We start from the raw sequence: 22,417 nt of genomic DNA, 5'->3' as shown, positions 1-22,417 counted from the left end.
GCTGGCCCTGGAAAATGAACGAGGCTCAGTAGTATATGGCCCAGGCGAGGGTGAGGCTGGAGAGGAGATGAGTGGCTAAAAATATAAGGAAGCAGACACCCTGGGTCCCTGATTTTTTATACGACTGTAGAAGTCAGTCCTGTTTGCAGGAAGATGGTTGGTGAAAGGTAGGATTTTTATTTGAACTGGAAACACCTTTAACTGTGAAGCAGGAAGTGGGCACTCTTGCTCACTGCCTCCCCGGGGCTACCAAATGAGGCGCCAGGTTTGTGAAGGGCTGCCCGGCCCTTTGAGACCCGCCGCGGGTGTCAGCCAGGCTGGCAAGAACTTGTGTTCCGGGCTCCTCCCCCAGCCCCCCCACCGCCCACACTGCAGCTGTGTTTACTTCGTTGCTCTTGGGTGTGTCGGTGTGACCATACTGAGGAACAACAGGTCTTTAAATTCCTATAAATCTCGTCAAATAAATGCATTACTGACATTAACTGGGATGTTGTATGGTGGACGCTTTAGGATAAGCCCTAGGGAATATCATTTCTGTATTTAGTTTGCAGGAGTAGTCCGACAAGCCGAGTGTCTTGTTGGCTTTTGAGTGTAGTGGACACCAAACCGTTGGCATCCTGTACTTGCCGCTAGAAAGCAAGTTAATGCCAGAGTGTAGAACACCCTGATACACGGTTTTTGTCTGCCTCGTCCTGACTGGCTTTGCCCTTTTCCTTCCCGTTTCTCATACGGAACAAAGCCGGGGGAGAGAAAGCAGCGAGAAGAGAAACCCACCTGGAGGTGACAGCCCGGTTCACTTGGCGCGGGGGGCATCTAAACGGGCTGTGTCTCGTTCTCCCTCCGCAGCACGCCTGGGGGTGGGACTACTCGGGCTCCTCCAGCCTGGGGGAGCTGAAGCTGCTGCTGGAGGAAGCGGTCATGCTGCGGCGCCTCAAAGCGGACGTCCTTTCCCAGCTCCCAGCCAAGCAGCGCAAGATGGTGGTGGTGGCCCCAGGCCGCATCAGCGCCAAGGCCAGAGCGTCCCTGAGTGCCGCGGCCAAGGAAATGACCACCAAGGACCAATCTGTGAGTCTGGGGCTGGAGATGGGGGGGTTGGAAGTTGTGTTCACGGGTGTTTCTTCCCAGAAGGGGTTCTGTGGACATTACCCAGAGTTCTCTGAACTTGCCTTCCAGTCATTGCTTCCCACCTCCCCGGGCAAGGACAGTGAGCCCGTTTCACTCCTCAGCCTACCTAATCCACTTCAAAAATCTCTTCATTTGTGGTTTTATGCTTGTGTGGATCACTGTTGGTGGGTGGCCATAAAATCAACTGCAGGGCAACTGCGGCCTGATGATGTATCTTCTGAATCCCTCCGAGAAAGCTAGAATTTATGCATAGTGTATTTTGAGAATGCCTCAGCATAGGAATGGTTCTTAGAGATTAGTTCTGGCTGTATTTGATATACATATGCACCCTGTAACCATCCCAAGTCATTTGCTTTAGTCAGGGTAACAAATCGACGGTTATTTAACAAAGTCGAGTTTTCAGCCCTTCTTAATCCTTTGCCTCCTTATTGCAGTCACTTATGGTTGACAAGTAGTTGGCAGGGTTCCCATTTTACAGGCAACAGGCAAGGAAACTGAGGCTCATAGAGACTGTGATCTGCATAAGCTCTCATGGCAGAGCTGAGGCTGTATCCAAGCCTGTCACCGCTGTATTTTTAGGCCTCTTTCCACTTTGGTGGTTTTATCTTTTCAAAACAACTTCATTTATATCTGTCATTAGTGTCTTACTATAGTAAGTACTACAAAGACCACCTACACCAGCTCCATTTCTGTCCTCTTGGGACAAAGCCTTGTAATTTTCACTGCCAAGAAAATAATAATCATTGACATTTTTGACATTATCATAAAGCATTATCTGGGCTTAATATTACCCTGTATAAAGAAACTTAGATCTAGATGAGGTCTCAGCCTTCTGGAAGCTTAGCAAATAAATAAGAATGGCAAGAGACAGAATGTGTGATTTTTTAAAAATGTTACTTTACCATGTGATCGAGCAGACTAACTGGTGACTTCTGAGAAACAGAGGGTAGGGGAGAGGGTGCATGGGTCAGTTGTCAAGCTATATTCCGTTTATGCTGCATTACAGATACAAATCTGGATAGCCTGGGGGGGATGACAGGCATAATCCCTCCGCCTTGGAGTTTTCAAGCCAAGTTCACAGTGCTGGTGTGGATGTGCGGACCAGTGGTTCTGAAATTGGACTTCAGTGGAACCACGAGTGGAACCAGTGTTCCATTGCTGAAATCAGTCTTGGCATTTTTTTTCTAATTTCTAGAGATAAAATTTAATGAATGGAATTTTTTTTCTCAATTTTAACTTTTTTCTTATAACTTTCTTAAACCTTTAAGGCCTGGGTATCAAACTCATTTTCACTGGGGGCCACATTAGCCTCCCGGTTGCCTTCAAAGGGCCGAATGTAATTTTAGGACTGTATAAATGTAACTACTCCTTAACAGTTAAGCAAGAGTTAGGTGCTGCTACTGGGTAGAAACAAGGTGCCGGGCCGGATAAAACAAGGTGGAGGGCCGGATTCAGCCCATGGGCCTTGTGTTTGCCACCTATGCTTTAAGGTGTACTAACTTTTGTCCATTCGTGAGCTCTGCCAGATAAGAAAGCCAGTGAATAAGTATGGCAACTATAATATTAATGGAAAAATTGAGATGTGTGATCATTTTAGATGTGAGGACCTGAATACATATTAAATGCTGTGCTTTAGTTCCTTGTGTGTGTGATGGAAGTCAGTCTGCACCTGGCCCACCTCCTGAACCAGCTTGAGAACAGCCACAGCAGACATCTGAAAAAGCAGTTAGTGGGCATTTGAAATGAGGATGAAAAGTCCCATTAACTGGCCAAGAGGCTACTGTAAGTTGTGCTGTGTGGCCAAAAAGAAAACGAAAGAGATGTGTGGGAATTCTGTACTTAGAGCAAGGTTTGAACGCATTGTTTTAAACTTCCTGCCAGCGCACAGTTCCTGAAGTTAGGTAAGGGGCTCTCTCAGTGATTTCAGATGTAACCTAGGAGTTTGGTTTTCTGAGTTTACACGCAGCATTGTGAAATTGACTGGACTGAGCTGTGGAAATCAGGGATGTTTGGTGTTTTATAACTCTGGTAGCTGTGCAAATCCCTTAAACTATTTGGGATATTTTGATGTCTTCTTACCTAAACAAGGAAGCCGTGGCCTCCTTCCTTTTGGAATGCAGGCTTCCAGTGGGCTTGTTGCTGGAGAAATATATCAGGAGAACACCAACTGCTCAGAATCCCACCTGTGGGGTGATTACCATCTCTGCTCCTTCAGAGTCCCAGACTCTTACTGTGTTTTGCAGATTATGATAATGAAGTCTCAATTGCAGTATAATTCTTCAAAACTCCTGCAGAGAAGGAGCCTAGAGCTCCTCCCCGCCCTGTGCTTGAGAGTTGCTGTCTACTTCTGTGGGGTCCTAGGAAAATGAAGAGTTTGTCCCCAAAAGAGAGAAATTGAGTTGATACAGACTACCTTCAGCATCTTGCTGAAGCCAGATACTGAAGTCTTTCTGATAATAAGCTAAATCCTTGAAAATATGGTTCTCCTTTGTGGTCTATAATGTAAATTCGTTTTTGTAATGGAAAATCCAAGTAGAAAACAAGTGTTGAGCTTTGTGGTGTGGACCATCTGAACCTTCCTCACTCTAACGCTACTGTTTGCACGTCTGTGAAGTGCATCCAGTGTGGAGCTCTGCCCCGACAGCTCGGGAAGGGCGGCCAGTGTCAGCCAGGAGCGCAGTGAGGTGGCTGCTGACACTCCTCCCAGACCTGGACCGGCTGTGCAATCCTGAGCCAGAAGAGTCGAAATGGGGAATCGTGGTTTTATGGTTTTTAGCCAAATAAGGAGGCTCTATGGATCTATAGAAAGTTGCCTCCCAACACCCCATTGTATAGTTACTCTCCCGGCCCAGGTGTCCCCACAGTTTTGTGCAGCATGACGGCTCCAGCAAAGCACTGCGGACCTGTCAAGAAGTGACTTTTGTCTCGGTTCCCTCACACCTTCCCATCCAGAGGAAGACAGTTTTTAAAAGCTTTAAGTCACAGAAGCCAAGGGGAAGCAGCCAATTTATAAAATATATATAACTATTAAAGCCTTTTCTCATTTTCAGCTGAAATAATAGATACCTCTTCACAGGCTGAGAAAAGCTGGCTCTAATCATCTTTTGTCTAAAGCTGCTTTTTGATCAGCGAGAGCAGGAGCAGAGAAGTGGAGCGAGTCCGTGCAGATTCCTGGCGACAAGACCGGCTCGCCCTTCTGCCGCTCGGCAGCCCGTTCCCGTGTCCAGCGCAGAAAAAGACATCGGGAACCCCAGTGGGTCCAATTGAACAAAAGTCTGGGGGACAGGAACAGAAAGTGCAGGTGATTTAGAATTTCCTTACCCGTGGCTGGCAAAAGAAATGAGATCATTAACGCACTAGTAGTCTGCCTGCACAGTCTGGGGGAGTTTTTTTTAAAAGGTGAAACTATCAATTTCTCCCACATTAAAAGTTCAGTAGGTGTCTATTGTATAAAACCTGAAAAATAAAGAAAAGTACTTATAATTAACATTTATTAAATAGGTTTTACCACTACGGTAAAAAGATTCGCTCATCTTTTATATCACCTAATTTCAGCATTTATTATTTAGATTTTTTAATAAAATGTACATATATTTGCTTTAAAAAATATATTTATATATATGAATATATAAATGTATAACATATAACATATAATGTAAATTATATATATAACTTATAAGCATATATTTTTTAAAGCAGAATTGAATCATATAAACATATATCAAGTGAAGAACAAAAGTCATAAAACTGTATCATGAAAGCTTTTCCGTGTTGTTAAATGTTCTTTTAAAATATGTTTAAACACAGTGTGGTGTTTTCTCAGATGGTTTTAGTTGGGTTTTTAAGTTAATTCAACCGTTCCCTAGCCTGAGTAACACTGCACTGAAGAAGTAGCTTACCTGCGCGTGTGCACATTGATGCTGACACATCGCGAGGATACATTCAAAGGAGCAAGTCGCTGGGCCCTGGGGTCGGGCCTGCTCTGAAGGCTTTGGGACATGCTGACAGCCGGTCCCCGAGGCCAGCCAGTGCGCCACCCCCCGGCCTGCACAGTGACAGTGTGTGTTTCCGCACGCCTGCCTTGGCTCCGCACGACAGACCTTAGGGAAAGGCTCTGGAAGCGCCTTTCTCCATCTCTCCTTCTGTTTGTTTCTCCCTCTCCCTTTCATGTTAGCAAGTGTGGGTGGCCCTGACAGGGTAATGACAGTCCCCGAAGGACGCAGGGGTACAACTGTAGACTGAGCACAGCCAGGGTGCCGTCTGAAGACAGAGAGCAGGTGAGGTCATCGCAAGGAGGCTGGCTCTGTCCCCCTGCTGGGGACCACATTGGGTCAGGGGGCCTAGCCTGTTGCGAGGGAGCCCCTGAGGGCATACGAATGGACTCACGAAGTTTTTGAGCCCACTGGCCACAGGCGAAAGGTTGAGTGTGGACGGAGCCTCATCAGAGGCAAAGGGGGCCTGCGGAAGGTCGCCCCGAGGAACAAGTTCAGATGCAGTGCCGTGGAGTGGTGTCTTCGACAGCAGGTCCCAGGAGACTGGGACCTGGGCTGCTGCCACAAAACTGGCCTCCGCTGCCCACTACCCTGTGGTGCCCCCGAAGCTGCCTGTGGTTCCCGGGTATCCCTCTCCTTTCCCGTCAGGCCCTAGAGGAGGGGCACTGTTCCCAGCAGGCCGCTCTTCCGAGCAGGCAGCGCCTTCGCAGGTGGAAGGAGACGGCGGCCCTGCCGGTGGTGGTCAGCCTCTCTTCGTCTCCGGGAGCCCCGAGTGAAACCCAGTGTTCCCTTCTGTTATGATGAGTGTCTCCTCTGTTCGCATTCTTTATTAGCATTTATTTAGATGCAAACTATAGGGAAAACATGGTTTCTTCTCTTTGGAAGTCACTTACCTTATGTCGGAGACAGGCCAAAAGCACACAAGCAACAGTTTTGAAATGGTATTAGAATAAATGAGTGGCGGTCTATTGGGATTGATTCAGCAAGGCTTGGATGGAGGTGAGCTTTGTCGGCTGGGTGTGGACACAGCCTGGCAGAAGAAAAGGGGGAGGCAAGAGACACGGCCATGACATGTCGTGTGTACGTTGTCCGCAGGCTGTAGTGCACGGGTATGCTTAGCGAGGCTGCATGTCAGCATGTCAGCACAGCTCAGGTTGTACCTATGGTTTGGCCAAAGCCAGTGGTAAGGTAAGTCAGGGTCACTTGGCTCCGGCGATTGGTGTTCAGGCTTTAGGATTCGTCAAGCTCGTGGTGGCGGTAATTCCGTCAGCTTAGCTCAGAGTCCTCCGAGTGGGAGACGTTAAACCCTCGACTTCTCTTTCCACAGAAGGGACAGCAGAGGGCAGCGCTCATCCTCTACTTCAACAGGACAGCCGAAGCCAAAGTCCCGTGTGTCATGTAAGTGGTGGCCAGGTGTCCGCTTCTCCCGCTCCCCTTTCAGAAGGAGCACCTCTTATCTCAGTCTGCCGGAAGGCTTGCCCTGCCCTGTGAGACGGGATCCGAGATGCTGGTTACAGCCACCTGCAGTGTGAGGTTTAGGGCCCCTGGCCTCGTCGGCCACACACAGGGCAGGAGGAGGCTTGCGTCTGGAGCGCTGCCAGGACGGGCTTGGGGGCCCTGCAAGGTCCTGCCTCGGCCCAAGTGAGCTGCAGCTGCTGCCACGTACGGGAGGGGCAGGGGGAAGCCAACACTGAAGGGAAGGTGTCCTCCCACTAGCAGAACTGTGCTCACTCGCCTGGAGGAAAGTAAGGGGGCTCTGTGACAGGTCGAGAAGCTGCCTCGTGACTCTGTGCTCTTCTCCAAAGACGTGCAGTCTCAGCCGTTGTTCACCTACGTGAAGAGGAGAGTCTCAGAGTTTGTTCAGAGGGCATGTGACCATTGTCACAGTCACACTGAGTTCTCCTTCCACCTTCGACACTAAATCTGAAGTAATCATTTCTCTTCTTTAATTTATTCACTGACTTTTTTAAAAACTCAGTTGTCTGCCTTTTTTAAAGAAAGAAAACCCACTCATGTTCAGACATCACCGTGGTAGAAACCTGAGGCAGTTCCAATGGTGTGCAGTTTGCCTCACTTTTTATTGTTCAATGTTCCCGTGAGGCTCTGGCGGGATGGTGGTCCAAGTGCCTACATTCCAATGAGGATGGACTGGCGTGGGCTGAGCAGCGGCAGATAGGCTGTGGGGACCGAGATCTGTGGGCACGTCAGACGCACAGCCTACCCCACCCTCTCCGCAGCCGCGAGCCCTCCGGCCCCACCAGCCTCTCCCTCCGCATCCTTCTGGTGGCGAGAGTTCGCCGCATTGTTCAAATCTCAGAGTCTCCCCAAAGGCCGCTGCATGCTGGCCAGCTCTCCAGCTCTGCTTCACCCTGCAGGCACAGCCCTTTTCCTCTGTGACTCTGTGATGAGGCTGATGAACCCGAGATGCATTTTCATGGCCTGGAAACTTCTCTCTCAGAAACAGACCTGAATCGCCCCCACTGCCCTGTTTCTCATCTGCAGCTGAGTAATAGATGGCAAGGGTGTGGGTCCTCTGCCTCGCTCGTTCAGCTTATGACCCCCAGACTTCAGTGCTTGTTGAGAGGGCTGGGCCTAGAGCCAAGCTTTTTCCTTCTAAATTGTGAATCTAGTCATCTTGGCACCTCATACGTAGACTTGGAGATACCTTGCCTTAGTCTGTGCAGACTGCCATAACAAGAATACCACAGACTGCTGGACTGTGGTGGCTTAAACAACAAATACTTCTCATAGCTCCAGAGGCTGGGAAGTCCAAGTTCAAGGCACCCGCAGATTCACAGTCTGCTGAGGGTTTCCCGCCTGACTTGCAGACAGCCCTGTCCGCCCTGTGTCCTCACGGGGTGGGAGGGACGAGGGCGCTGTCTGGGATCTCTTGTAACAGTCCTGACCCTTACTCCATCACCTCCCGTAGGCCCTGCCCTCCAGGACCAGCTCATTGACGAATTCTGGGAGGGCACACAAAACAAACCTTCAGTCCCTAGCATACCTTATACATACTTTTTCAAAATTCCATTGTAGTTTATAGAGTGCTTTATCATTTCCAACAGTTCTCATATCTGGTAACTCATTTCACATTTACAGCCTCTGTAAAATCACTAGAATAAGTCATACTGGCCTCATTTTTTAAATGTAGAAACTGAGTAAATTTCATGGAAGTCTCTGGACTTGAGAGTCACTTAGCTAATAAGTAGAAATTGGATTATAACTCTTAAAACTCAGCCGTGGCTGGGTAGCTCAGTTGTCCAGAGCATCATTCTGATACGCTAGGGTTGCAGGTTTGATTCCCAGTCAGGGCACATACAAGAAGCAACCAAATACAAGAAGAAACCACTCTTCTCTTGTCTCTCTCTCTCTCTCTAAAATCAATAGATAGTTGGAGGGGGGAAGGAAATGATTAATATGATAAATTTTTTTTAATCTTAAAACTCCAATTTTCTATGCTAGTTGTTTTTCTTTCTTTCTTTTTTTCTTTTTATTTTTTCCTGTTGTCTGTTTTCCTTGTAATGGGCATCTTTCAATACAAAAGCCAAGGTTATTGTGGTAGGCAAGTATTTCCAGCCTGGTAATTTAGGGATGTGGGGAAGGGCGGAGCAGTAAAGCAAGCCATGTCTGCGATGTAGGGGGAAGAGGGTGGGGCATCGGGACTGTTGGGGCCTCTGGTGGTGATTATGAGCCGGCCAGGTTGATTTTATGGCCTTGTGGCTTTTTAGTGCTGTAGCAATAAACATTTTTTGCTTACATCATGGCAAATTTTATATCTCTCCAACTAATAAAAGTAGATTATTTTTAGTACCAATGATTCACAAATTGAACTCAGACCCACACCCTGGCTCGCCATGCTGTTGTTTGAAAACGACTCTTAGATGTTCAGAGGACGGTCCACTTACCTTCCTACCACCTGCTTATAGCAGGAACCTTTGAGATTTATGTGTGAGGATGGCCTCGGGCACAGCAAAGGCTCCTTCTGTCCCCAGAAGCTCTCCTTCCTGCTGCTCTGCAGGAGCAGTGGCCTGTGCTGGGACTGTGAACCCTCACTTCTGCAGGGCACTAGTCCTGGGGACGCCTCCAGGGTATGTCAGCTGGGTGACTCTTCCCTACCGAACTCTCTTGGGGTAGCTGCCTTCCTGTAAGGCCACTGCTAAAGATAAGAGTGGGAAGTGGAGAAAAAAGATAGAGAAGTAAGTTAAAGGGAAACTAAAGACCAAGCAAATAACGTTCTTCACCTTGTATTCCTTTGCCTCAGGAGAGAATTCTCTGACCACTGACTTACATGCTGGCCCTGCAGGTGGCCGCATAATGCGGGAGGGATTTGGAGCGCTTTCCCTGACGTCCCTTCAGTGTTATCATTTAGGTCTTAATACTACACTTCCAGAAATTTGATTATTGTCAAGAGTCCCTTAATCCCCTGCCAAGGCATTTTCAGATCTACAGACACTTTAATTTGTATTGAAAGGATATTATAATGATGGTAGCAGCCCAAGTGCTAACTGTTAATTATCTTCATGATCCCAGGTAATAAAAATGTTTCAGCAGCATATCAGAGATCCATACAACATAAGGATACTTTAATTTATTTGTACCTGGGAGATGACTAAAAAGCATGGAAGCACTCTTTCTGCACGTGGCAGAAGGCGGCTTATTTCCACAGCTCCTGGTTTTGCTTCCATTCCAGCGACCTGGCATGAGGGAGGGGGGCGTGGTGCGCTCCCAGAGGAGGGAGAGAATGGGCTGGGCAGGCAGGTACCCCCGAGGTGTCTGCTGCAGGTGCAGTCACTTTTCTGTGATGAACCTCAGCTGGATGAGGTTCATGTGTGTGATTTGCTTTGTCATTGTCAAATGCAGTGAATACGTCCTGGACCTTCTGGAAAGCGGACGAGAGAAGTTCCTAGTGTTCGCACACCACAAGGTGGTTCTGGACGCAGTCACCGCGGCGCTCGAGAAAAAGGTCAGCGCCTTTGGCATTCCAAAAGTTTTCTGAAAATTCTAGAGGTGGACCATGAATCCACCCAGTTTAAATGTTGTCGACGTGATACAGGAATTCAGCCAGTAGAATTAAAAGCTGTAATCCCGGGAAAAATTAGAGCCCTTTCTATTTTCAAGAACTCCAAGACAGTTCATTGGAAAACTATTAGAATGCATGAGTTTAGTAGGGTGCCTGGGTTCCAAATAAATAGACTAAAATGAGTTTCTTTTTCACTGTACCAGCTATATCTAATTATTTAATGAAATGGGGAAAAGATAGGCAGTGACAAAAGCCATAAAGTGCCTAGTATCAGTCTCACCAAAAAAAAAATGTAGAAACTAAGGAAGCATTGCAGACACGTGTGCCACACTCCTTGTGCGAGGGTAGAAGTGTAAAGACGCCTGTCCTTCCCAAGGTAATTCGTAGATGTAATTCAATTTTTACAAAAATTCCAGCTAGATGTTTGAGGAAGCTTTATACGATTATCTCAAAGAATGTCTCAAAATCTAAGCCGCAGGGATACCGTCTAAGACGGTTTTTTAAAAGGGCAACAATGCTGACAGACTGGCCCCTCCACATATTGAAATCTGGTGTAAAGCTCAGTCATGCTGGCCGAGGGCTAGTGGCCAGATGTGTGGAACGGAGTAGATGGCCCGTTAGCGTAAATTAAAATCAAATATGTGATCAGGGAGTAGTTACAAACCAGTTCACTCAACACGTAAAGGTTGGGCAACTCGGGGTGGGGGAGACTTGAATGAAACTTCACTTCACCATTTACTATATGAAAATCCAGATGAATCGAAGTTCTTTGAAACCATGAAGTATTAGAAGAAAATACAGGCAAACATACAGCTGACCACTGGGTGGCAGAATGCCTTTCTAAGCATGAAAACAGAGAAATTACAAAGTAAAGAACTGATTCAGGTTGGAAGATGGGTCTATTCTGTCACATACATACACAGTGGTTAAATCATGGTTCTTTTACACATTTCTTCCTTGCAGGGCATTTTGGCAGTTTCTTAACGTAATTTTGCCGAACTCCTTTTGTAGGAATTTATTCTAAGGAAATGACCAGACCAGTTAGAAAGGTTTATGTACAAGAATGCTAGTCCTGTTGTTATTTATAACGCTGAATAATTGGAAACCTAAATGTTCATCAGTAGGTGTACTGATAGATAATAGTCCATTCAGCCATACAAAATAGTGATGTAGATCAGTGGCTCTTAACTTTGTGGCGATCGCTGGACCCTTGAAGAGCTGGGAAGCGGCCTGCTCACCCCCTCCCTGTCCCCCCAGCGGGTGCAGCACATCCGCATCGACGGCTCCACCTCCTCGGCAGACCGAGACACCCTGTGCCAGCAGTTCCAGCTGGCCACGGGGCACGCCGTGGCCGTGCTGTCCATCACCGCTGCCAACATGGGCCTCACCTTCTCCTCGGCCGACCTGGTGGTGTTCGCCGAGCTGTTCTGGAACCCAGGGGTAAGGGGTGCGGAAGACTTGGGGTCCCTGGGCATGCCCACGGCTGCGGGGAGGGAGGAGCTGGGGTCGGGTGGGAAGACAGGGCTTCTGTGAGGTGCCCTGAGGGTCAGTCGCCTCTTCCTCCTTTCCGCTCATCCTCAGAAGCACGTTTACTTTCCGCTTGTCAGTCTTCGCCTAGAAGAAGTAAGAACTCACACATCTATCGGCTAGCAGTTAGATTGTCACGGCAGCCTCCTATATAGTAGTATCGACTCCGTCTTACCAATGGGAAAGCTGAAGTGTTAGAAGGCTAGAAGGAATCTTAGAAGTCATCTGTCTGTGAGGAAACTGGGGCACCGATAAGTGCATAGCTGTCACCACAGAGGAGCCCTGGCAGCCCCAGGCCACCGCCGAGGCCTCTGGCTTTCCACCCTGCCCCTCTGACTCACCATCACTGTGAGCTGCTTTAGCCGCTGGGGCCGCAGCAGGGCAACCGCTTGGAGTGTTCCCTGGCCATGGCCATGGTACCCACGGGCCTTATCCGCTGAGCTGAGGGCTGTGGCAGCAGAGAGAAGACACTTGTCCGCACTCATGAACTTTTCTCCTGGGCTCCAGAAAGAGCTTCTTTCCCCTGGCTTGTTCTCCCGTAGCGTGGCTCTCACTGGCCACACGTAGGCGATGGGCCTCAAGGTGGGATGCATTTTACAGTGCAAACAGCGCCCTCCGTTTCCATTATTCCTTGTAGGGCTTCCACCAGAAAAAAAAAAGCCACACCGCCCCCGTCACATGTGGCCTCTCCCGTTGGAGCAAGTGTTGATTTAAGTAGGAGGTGACCGGGGTTGCTTCATGGAGAGAAGAAGGGAGTGTGCCAGGTTTCCTTCATTTTCCCTTCCTCACAGCCTGATGGCAGAGCCGCAGCTCGCTCCCCGTTCACAGCACCGAGAGGCCATCCACAGCTAGGCAGCTGCAGAGTCAGTTCCCCAACCAGTGTTTCGTCTGAGTCTGCCTTTTGTTGCACGATGCGTCATTTGTAGGCCGAGGTGCATAGGCCCTCCACCGCGAGACACAGCAGTGAAGTCCTTTGAGAAAGGAGAGTTGGGGGTCAGGGGCTGCCGGCCTGGTGGGCGGAGCCGAATCAGGCGTTGCCCTGTGTACACCCTGACCCCCGGGCCTTGCAGGTGCTGATGCAGGCCGAGGACCGGGTGCACCGCATTGGACAGGCGAGCTCCGTGGACATCCACTACCTGGTGGCGAGAGGCACAGCTGACGACTATCTTTGGTACGCTGGTCCTGGCCCGGCAGTTGGGGTTGAGCAAGGGTGGACACCGGTGATGTATTTCCTTTGCTGCCTAAGGGCTTCTGCTCTTGCTCAGGGCTTCCTCCCACTTTCATCAGGATCATGTTCAGCTCTTTCCCAGCATTCAGTGGGGCCTCTGGGGTGCACAAGGGAAATCAAGCAGGAATAAGGGGGTTCTTCACCACTCACCTGAGACAAAGGAAGGGAACTGATTATGATGAAATGTAGATTGAATTTGTAAAAAAAAAATCAGTTTCCAGCCGTAGAAGCACTTGCCAAGACAGGGTGCAGTCCCCTTTGTACCCTTCTACAAAGTGTAGAAGGCCCCCAAGCTTCTGCCCTTTGTGATGTGCTTTGGGACAGTAAGGCCCCAGCTTACAGCTGCTGGACCACCGGGGCAGAGCGGCTCCCCCTGGGCCACGTGGTGCTTCATCAACCCAGCTGGGGGTTCATGTCTGTTGCCTAAGCCAAAAATCCCCCAGTGCTCGTTCCCAGTCCCATTTCCCCTTCCTGATGCTAAGTTTCTTGAGAGCTCGGTGTCCACTACTCCTCTGTGTCCAGCCTTGTGACTGAGGGGTCTTACCTCTGCAGTGTGTGCGGGTCATCCCCACCTCCTTCTCTTGGTTTAGCGGGTTAACTGAGCAGCTCAGAACAATACCACGTCCAAAACTTTGTTGCAGTGAGGCAGCACTTACTTCCTACACGTCTGTCAGTAGAAAGAATTTTGAGCCTCATGATAATGACCCCAGAATTGGTGGTTTCACAACTGAGAGAAGGCAGATATTTCAGGGGGGCGTTTGTGCCTTGAGAGATGCAAAGATGTGAAACAGCAAGCATGTCCCTGCCCCCTAAGAACCAGAAGGGCGGTCTCATTTTAATCTGCCTGCAGTTCTGTGCAGGACGGATCCACTGAAGCTCATTTCTCCCCAACAGGCCCCTGATCCAAGAGAAGATCAAAGTTCTGGGTGAAGCTGGGGTTTCTGAGGCCAGTTTTTCAGAAATGACAGAAGCCACTGATTACATCTACAAGGTAACACCAGCACAGGGCTCCTTGCCACTGGGGCCCAAGGAGGCGTCAAGCTGCCAGCCAGCCGTGGGGTCCCGAGTGGGAGGGAATGAATCACTCCTGGGACCTCCCACGGCCCGGGAGCTGAGCTCGATGGCCTGCAGCCCTTCTCAGTTCAGTCCACTCGTGCATCCTTTACGCACAAGTGATGGCCCCGACTCCTCCTGCTTCCGACCTTCTCTCGAGATTCTCATAAAAGCAGAGCTTGCAAATGCTGCCCCTTCCCCCAGGTCATTAGAAACTCACAGAATTCTCCCCGTGGCAACTGTTGCAAAAAGTGCGTAGCAACACCACGTAGCAGGGCTACCACCTGAACGTCCCCAGTGTGGAATGAGGAGTATTCAAAATCAAGTATTGCTTTATACAACTTAGTTACCCTCAGTTGTTGCCTTTTATTCTCAGTGTCTCCCATTTTGTAGGGGGTGAACTGAGGCACGCAGGACAGTGAGTCTCGCCCAGAGTCACTGGCCTCGTGCAGATAGCCGAAGGCAGCTGGCCTCCCAGCATGGCCCAGCATTCCTTCTGTTCCAGCCCCCTTGTCATCTGGGAGAGTAAGAGGCCAGGGAGCGTCCTCCCGTGCCCAGGTGGGCCTGGCCACAGGTGCTGCAAGGGCACTGTTGGCCCCCGGAGAGGATGGCCGGGCCCAGCCAGCCTGCCCTGGCCTAGCACTCTCGGTGGAAGGCTGCCACGGCCACCGCCTGCTCCGTTTCAGTGCAGCTCCACGGAGGGGAGCAGCAGGCGCAGGGACTAGCGCACCACTCGCTCAAGTGACACAGAAGGTGAGAACTCGGGAGGTGCTGCCTGCTGGACAGCGAGCGACTCCTGAGAGAATTGTTCTAACGAGAGAACCTAGACAGAGGTCTGAGCCTGACGCAGGCAGGTGGCCTTACAGTCCTCGTCAGGAGACTGAGGTGCCACCCTTTCCCTATGGAACCGCTGAGCGTCAGAAGCTGAGTTGTAGCAATAGATTCTTGTAGGTGACCCTGAGACTTACGAGTCTGAGGACCTGATCTTTACTTTGTTTCCTTAGCAACTACCATAAGTCCTTTCTCCAAGTGTACTTATGGGATGTGTAAGCTCAGAGATCATATTTTTAAGTAGAGTATAAATTACCCTTTTAGATATAAGCAGTTAATAAACCAGTTTTAAAACCACCTAATCTTTAAGCTTTTTAAACAACTCTGTAATTCAGTTGAATGGTAAGTATTATAACAGAGCCTTTGCTATTCTATGCCCTGTGAAAGAAAACCTTATTTTTCAAGGATTCTCAACCATTGATAATAAGTTTATTTATAAATAAGCCCATTTATTCATCAGGCCTTGCCTTCATTTACTCTGAATTAGTTAAGAATCTCTGCCTAAAGTACAGGCGTCATCCATATCAATATTTCTTTTCATTAATAATTATCAATTAAATTTTTAAATAGGGCTGAAAATTTCACCCACTACTAAGCAAACAAAATGTTGCCTCCTGTGCAGGAGACAAAAGCAAAGAGGTATGTCTCACTAATAAGGGAAGGGAAGCACCAATCTGATCTGGACCCTGCCTGTTCTGAGTAGCACAGAGCGTTACCATCATAATTGAATGCACACTGACAGGTATTTCTACCTGGAATAGGCTGCCTTGCGTGTGGCTTTTCCTCGGCCTTGCAATTGTTCAGATGTAGGGGATGGGATCCCAGAAGGGACATGTGCACAGCGTGGGGCTGACCTTAATGGTCTTTAATATCCTGTCCCATATTTTTAAGGACATGTTTAAAAATATATTTTATTATTTTAAGAGAGAGGGAAAGGGAGGGAGAAAGCAAGGGAGAGAAACATCCATGTGTGGTTGCCTCTCGCATGCCCCCGACTGGGGACCTTGGCCCAGGCATGTGCCCTGACTGGGAATCGATCCGGCATCCCCTTGGTTTGCAGGCCAGCACTCAATCCACTGAACCACACCAGGAAGGGCAGTATCATGTCCCATTTGAAAGGACAGCCATGTCTCCTTTTTTTTTCTCTTTACACAACGAGCAGAAGAGGAGATGTCAGACACTGAGGCAGAGAGGCTGCTTTGGTGATGAGCAACTTACTGGCGGGTCTGCTCTCCCCGTCACGCAGCACCTGCCAGCAGGAAACACGTGGCCCCCACCTGCGTGTTCTCTCACCAGCCACAGGGGCCGGAGTGGGCTTTGCAGCCTGGGTTCTTTTATCTTTCCTTTCCTTCCTCTGGTGCAGGACCCAACACAGCAGAAGATCTACGACCTTTTCCAGAAGTCCTTTGAGGAGGACAGAAGTGATAAGGAGCTCCTGGAGGCAGCAGAGGCCTTCGACCCAGCAAGTGCTTCGGGAGCGTCCGGAAGTGGTCCCCAGGACCTCGGAGACTCGCTGGACGAAAGCACATTGGCAGACAGCCCAGTGAAGAAAAGGAGATTTGAATTTTTTGATGACTGGGACAGCTTTACCTCTCCCCTATAGAGGGGCAAAAAAAGTATTTAAAAATCATGGCATTCATTAAAATAAAGCTGACGTTTTATTTTTAAAGCCTGTGCTCTTCTTGCCATGACAGGGGAGGCGGCCTCTCCGTAACCGTAGCAAGTTCCCTGGGCCAGGGGTCAGCATTTCCTCCCCAACCTTACAACGCCTGGGTTCGTTTGGGTCCTAATCAACCTTAGCTTTCCTGGCTGAGACATAGAGGCAGTAGGTTGTAGTAATGGTCATTTATATTCTTTAAATAATGAGATGCTTCTTACAGAACCCCCAAATGTGAATTTTTAACATTGACTGAGTCAGCAAATACAGAGCACCGAATATGTGTCAGGCACCGTTCCGGGTACTGGCAGTAATTGGCCGAACAGGAGAGAGAAAGCGTGTGCCTCTGCGTAGATTGTCATATCGTGGGAGAGGCGATAGTTATGCATCCTAGGAAGAAAAAGTAAGGAGGGAAGGGCTCAGAGCAGGGGTTGATGAGCTTTTTCTGGACGTAGCCCAGTACTGAATATTTTTGGCGTCATGGCCAGGACCTCTCCATCGGGACAACTCCGCTCTGCCTCTGTGGTGCAGAATGACCAGAGACGCCCCAGAAACAAATGCTTACAGCTCTTTGCCGATAAAACTCGGGGCCCTGACATTTGAATTTCCTATAATTTTCATGTGTCACAAAGTATTACTCTTTTATTTCTTTTTTTTTATCATTTTTTATTGTTCAAATACAATTGTCCCCGTTTTCCCATCACCGCTTTCCCCCGCCCTGGTTTATTTTCAATCCCTTAAAAATGTAAAAACTGCACAGAGCTCACAGGCTCTGCAGGGCAGGCAGTGGGCAGGGTTTGGCCTGCAGACACAGCTTGCCCACCCCTGGTGCAGAGCAGCACCGTCCAGTAGAACATAAGCCTCAAATGTGATTTTCATTTTCTAAGAGTATTTCAGAAAGTAAAGAGGGGTCAAATCAATATTTTATTTAACCCAATATTGTCATTTCGACATAAAACCACTAAAATTTTCTTCCTCTGCCTACCTGTTGTTCTCTTGTCCCTGAGGGTCCTCCAAAGCAAATTTTATTTATACCATGTAGCCCTACATAGTTTCAGAGTCCCCGCCAGAAATGTACCTCTGAAATTTCCTGAGAGCCATCCATCCATTTCTCTGTGATTTTGTAAAAGACACTGGCATTTATTTATAGAGAGACTGAACACCTTTGGGTTTAAGAAAGGATTTCTACACTAACTCCTTTTCCTTTTGGGCTTCACAGCTCAACCCAGACACACCCACCCCAACAGGCACTGTGTTTTCTAGAAATGTCAGCTGGAATGAAGAAATGGTGGGCCCATCTCATCCCCCTTCTGTCATGGCAATCAACTGTCCCCTTAAAGGGTCTACTAAAGGTGCCCCCCAGGTCTTGTTCCCTGAGTGACCCTGGTTAACAACTGCCTCCAGGGCCCGGCGGCAGGAAGATCCTGTTAGCCTTGATCCGCTGGTGCCTGAAGAGATCATGTCTTTCCCTTCTGGGCTCTGCACAAGCCTTGTTCTAGGTCACTCATTGAGCTGGGAGTCAGAGCTGCAGGTGCCATGCCCTCACCTCTGGCTCTGGATTTTGCCTTGTCTTTGCATTCTTGCCTATTGGAACCTTGATGCTTTAATAAGCTCTTTTTGGGTTAAACTTAAACTGAAATGAGGGCAAGAAGTCTAATTGTATTTTCTACCCCATCCTCTCACTTCTTACCGAGTTCAGGATTACAAGGTAAAACAAATGGCTGGGAAGCTTCCAGGGGTTTCACCGGAGCAGTCTCACACATGTGTTTCCTCTGTGCTTGCGTTTCCTGGGGGGGCTCGGTGAAGGGAGTGGACTCCTGATCATAGAGAAAAGCACTGAGAAGCCTGTGAGTCACGGTCTTTTGGGTATCACGACGGCCGACAGTTATGTGATTTTGCAACACCTGCTCACACTCACCACCCCAGCTCCAGTCCATTAAATAGATTTTATTGAGTACCACATACTCCTCCTCTGTTTTTAATCCCCCTTTTGGGGGATAAAATACTGAGTTGGCCAAAAAAATTATTGTTTTCTTTTCTGTGAGAAGGCTCTAGCAGTGCTTAGATGTTTTTAACATCATTCAAAACAATTTTGTTAGATTGTCTTGTGACAGCTATCATGTCGGCATGCACTTAAAAAAGACAACTAACCAAACTGGTGAATTTTTGTGTAGCCATTTTATTATTGAAGATGGAAGAAAATATGCAACATTTTCCACATATTATGCTTTATCATTTTAAGAAAGGTAAAAATGCAACTGAAACACAAAAAAATAGATTTGTGCAGTGTATAGAGAAGGTGCTGCCACTGATCGAACATGTCAAAAGTGGTTTGCAAAGTTTCGTGCTAGAGACTTCTTGCTGGATGATGCCCCATGGTCAGGTAGACCAGTTAAAGTTGACAGTGATCAAATCGAGACATTAATTGAGAACAATCAATGTTCTACCACACGGGAGATAGCTGACATACTCGAAGTATACATATCAATAAAGTTATTGGTGAAAATGAAAAATGTGTATTTTATTTTATGGGAAAAAACATAGGGGCTTTTTGACCAACCCAAAATAATACACAAGAGAGTTTACAAAGCAAACTTACAGCTTAACAAAATACTATAAACTCCTGTACAATCTGCATCCCAATGTTTCAGAACACAGGCAAAGTGGGATGAAGGGCCAAGGTGGGGTACGATATACTATTACCCTATTACTGAAAGGACCCCCTACTAGGTTTGCTTTGTCTGCTGCCAGAGGAAAGAGTCTCTCAATGCCAGAGATTTGTGAAAAGGAAAGGGAAGGTTTATTTAAAGCTATACAGACTTAAATTAGTGACCTAATGTCTTCATTAAAATATGGGAGTCCTTTTGGATACCCACAGATGTCCACAGTGCTTCCTTCTTCCCCTGCCCTAGGTTTGGGGTACCATATCTCAAGAAAAGAAGTAGATTCAGGCTCCCCACACCATCAGCTGTGTTGTCAGCCAGGATCAAGCTGTGTGGTTCTCCTTGGCAAAGCTGGGAGGGTCTCCACTCTGCCAAAGCCACGTGGTTCTCTCCCCACTAAAGCTGCGAGGTGGTCTGCACTCTGGCTCAAGCCGAGTGATTCTCCTTTCTATTGCCACAGCTGCACGGTTCTCTCCTTTCACATGGTTGCTGAGTCTGGGTTTGAATCCCCACACCAGTCTTCCTCTGCAGCCCCATTTCCGACTCCTCCCACAATCGGCTACACTTGCCAGCACTCCCATCTCCTTCCAGCTTTACTGGGTTGCCATAGTGTGTCTGGGCAGGCATGGCCCCATGGTGTGGAGCCAATCACCTCCAAGCTCTCACGCAGGTGCTGTAATCAGGGGGACCTGCACCCCAGTTACATCTTGGAGGGAAGTCACTCCCTTCTCCCTGGCTCAAAGCATGGCTACAGGTATTTAACATATCTATGAAACCAGTTAAATGTTATAGACATGTTAAATGACCATGCTAGAGGTTAGCTGCAAAGTTGTTGCTGAACAAAACAGACCTGCATGTTCCTGCTCCATGTGTCCCTTTCCCCAACTCACACCTGTGCGGGGAAAGGGGTGAGGACATCCTAATATTTCCTGGACACTTTGAGTTCTGGACCCCATTCCAAATGCCTGTTTGGGGCCCCCCTCTTGGCTGCACCCTGTTACACCAAGGCTATGAATACAATACCTTCTGGAAGCTTTATTGTTTTGTCTTTTAATGTTTAGGTGTACAATCCACCTGCAGTTTAGTTTGGTATGCGGGGTAAGGTCAAGGGTAGTTTTTTTCCATATGAATATGCAGTTACGTCAGCACCACTTATTGAAAAGACTCCTTTTACACACTGCTTCGCAGTGACTTCTTTTCACTGTAACAAATTTGTTATAAAAATTAACCCAAATGTGTACGTAAAAATATCACACCCTACATTCTCATTCCTTTGACTCTTAGCCCTACTTCGTAGAGGTAATAACTAATTTAAGCAATTTGGGGTGGAGGCATTGGTAGTATATTCCCAATGCATATAATTATGTAGAAATATACAACAGGTCCTCGAATACCACTGTTTCATTCAATATTCTTTTGTTATAACATTGATGAGATGCTGTAGGAACTCAGCTCTTGTTTATGTCAGTTAGCCTATGGTAAAATTGGTTTCCTTATATGTCATTCCACTTAAAGTCACAGACTCTAACAATGGCATGAAGGGCCACAGAGTAGCTCCATTACTGATGGGGGTGGTACCTGTAACAATGCCCTGTGAAAACTCCATTGAAACAGCAACTAGAATGCATTTGAAGTAAATCTGTGGAGAGAAGGGAGGGAGGAAAGAACCCACGTGCTGAATGCATTTCACACACTGGATTCTTTCTGGGCATCAGGGCTCAGCCTTGGCCCCCTCTTGCTGAGTTAGCCCTTCCCTGCAGATCTTGGACCACAAGGTTCTTAGCGACCTCTCTGCAAACTTTGCTGTTGTCTATAGTGACCAGGCACTTCAGTGAAGGGCAAAGCAAGAGAAGTTCTTCCAGCAGGAAGCGAAGGAACAACATGGAGTCTGGGTCTCCAGAATAAGCCCCATCTCCAGCATGAGATGGATCAGGGATGATGGTTGCCCCTCAGATTTCTCTGAAAGATAAAATGTTCCATACACCCCCAGGAGAACTGGTTGACTCAACAGCTAAAAGATCTCTTCTCTGGAAGCAACTTTTAACTGACTTTTCTAAAAGCAAAAGTGAATTTTGAGTGCTCCTGAGGACCAGAGGTGACTCACCAGTGATTTTTACTGAGACTTTTATGGATACGCATTACAGTCAACAATCTGTACAGCTGATGGTCCTCGGATGGGGATGGAGATCATGGGACCACAGATAAGACAAATGGAGATTTTTATGGGAGGCACAATTCTCTGAAGCCACTGGGAAATAATTTCATGAGCATGCTATTTGTACACCCTCAAAGTTGCTATTTAAAGAAAATTGTTTAGTTTTGACAAAATCGCTCTGATCGTAAACAGTTTCCTCCCATTATGAACTAGTACATTTTCAGCCCCTCTATTGCATTCTTACTCTTGCAGAGGATGGGTGTGGGGAGGTGGTAAATGTTCTAAATGCTGATCTGAACGAAACTCGAGAGCCAGCCCAAGAGAGCGCCCCTCCACTTAGGCTGCCCTAGCGTGAGGCTGGCTAGGATCCCCTACTGACCAGGGCAAGTGAACTCCACTGCTTGGCTTGGGGGTGCAGGCTGGAGCATTGGAGTGCTTGTATTTTAACACAGCTTCTACTAGCCCATTTTTGCACCCATGTGTATACATTTTTGTTTTGATGAATAGTTTTCTGGGAGCAGGGCATAATTTTGGTGGAAAGGTTTCCAAATATCATTCCCCAAGTGCAGTGTGTTCCTCTGTTGGGGAAGACTTGCTCCTTGAGCCCTTTGCTATTCTTCACCCTAAAGTGGAAAAGGGTCCATGGAGCCTGTGATGCAACTGAGAGAACTTGAGCACATCCCACTCCCTTGGGGGACCCTCAGGTAGCAGCAGCTGTGCCTGTAATAGGTTCATTTTTTTCAAGGTAAAGAGACTAAGGAGAAAAGTGATGGGCACATTTTTAAGGGAAACCAGCAGGCAGATCTGTTTAGTCCCCTGGGTGTGGCAGAAGAAATAGCAGTAAAAAGGCACCAGGAGACAATGAAATCAGGTCTTCTCATGATCCTTAACAATAACAACCATCACTTAGAAATGCCCACTAGGCACTTCATCAAAGTTATTTCATCCTCCCGAGAACCTGACAAAGGGTATGGAATGCAATCCTCACTTTGCAGCTGAGAAAACAGCTTGCATCGTGTGATATGGCAGAAAGAGCACTCATCTGGAAGTTATTTATTAGCTGCACGATCTTGAGCAAGTCATCTGACCTCCCTGGGCGTCTCAGTTTCAAGTATGGGTTAATCATCTCACACAGGTGTCCATCCTGGGGTCCTCACGGCTGCATG

At 47.9% G+C, this 22,417-nt stretch overlaps 1 protein-coding gene across 2 annotated transcripts in view; it reads left to right on the top strand.

Moving 5' to 3' along the window:
- SMARCAL1 (SWI/SNF related, matrix associated, actin dependent regulator of chromatin, subfamily a like 1) overlaps positions 1-16,445 on the top strand; it is a 50,929-nt gene extending 34,484 nt beyond the window's left edge. For both annotated transcript variants that reach the window (XM_028510505.2, XM_028510506.2), the window contains exons 12-18: positions 847-1,065; positions 6,445-6,515; positions 9,978-10,080; positions 11,395-11,577; positions 12,735-12,835; positions 13,787-13,883; positions 16,140-16,445. In XM_028510505.2, coding sequence (XP_028366306.1) covers positions 847-1,065; positions 6,445-6,515; positions 9,978-10,080; positions 11,395-11,577; positions 12,735-12,835; positions 13,787-13,883; positions 16,140-16,379 — 1,014 coding nt within the window. In that variant the 3' untranslated portion in view covers positions 16,380-16,445. The remainder of the gene's footprint in view (positions 1-846; positions 1,066-6,444; positions 6,516-9,977; positions 10,081-11,394; positions 11,578-12,734; positions 12,836-13,786; positions 13,884-16,139) is intronic.
- Positions 16,446-22,417: the final 5,972 nt, after the last annotated feature.

This window comes from Phyllostomus discolor, chromosome 4 (genome assembly GCF_004126475.2).
Source record: "Phyllostomus discolor isolate MPI-MPIP mPhyDis1 chromosome 4, mPhyDis1.pri.v3, whole genome shotgun sequence".
Taxonomy (NCBI): domain Eukaryota; kingdom Metazoa; phylum Chordata; class Mammalia; order Chiroptera; family Phyllostomidae; genus Phyllostomus; species Phyllostomus discolor.
Note: the sequence above shows the minus strand (reverse complement) of the source record. Positions and strands in the feature narration are given on the sequence as shown.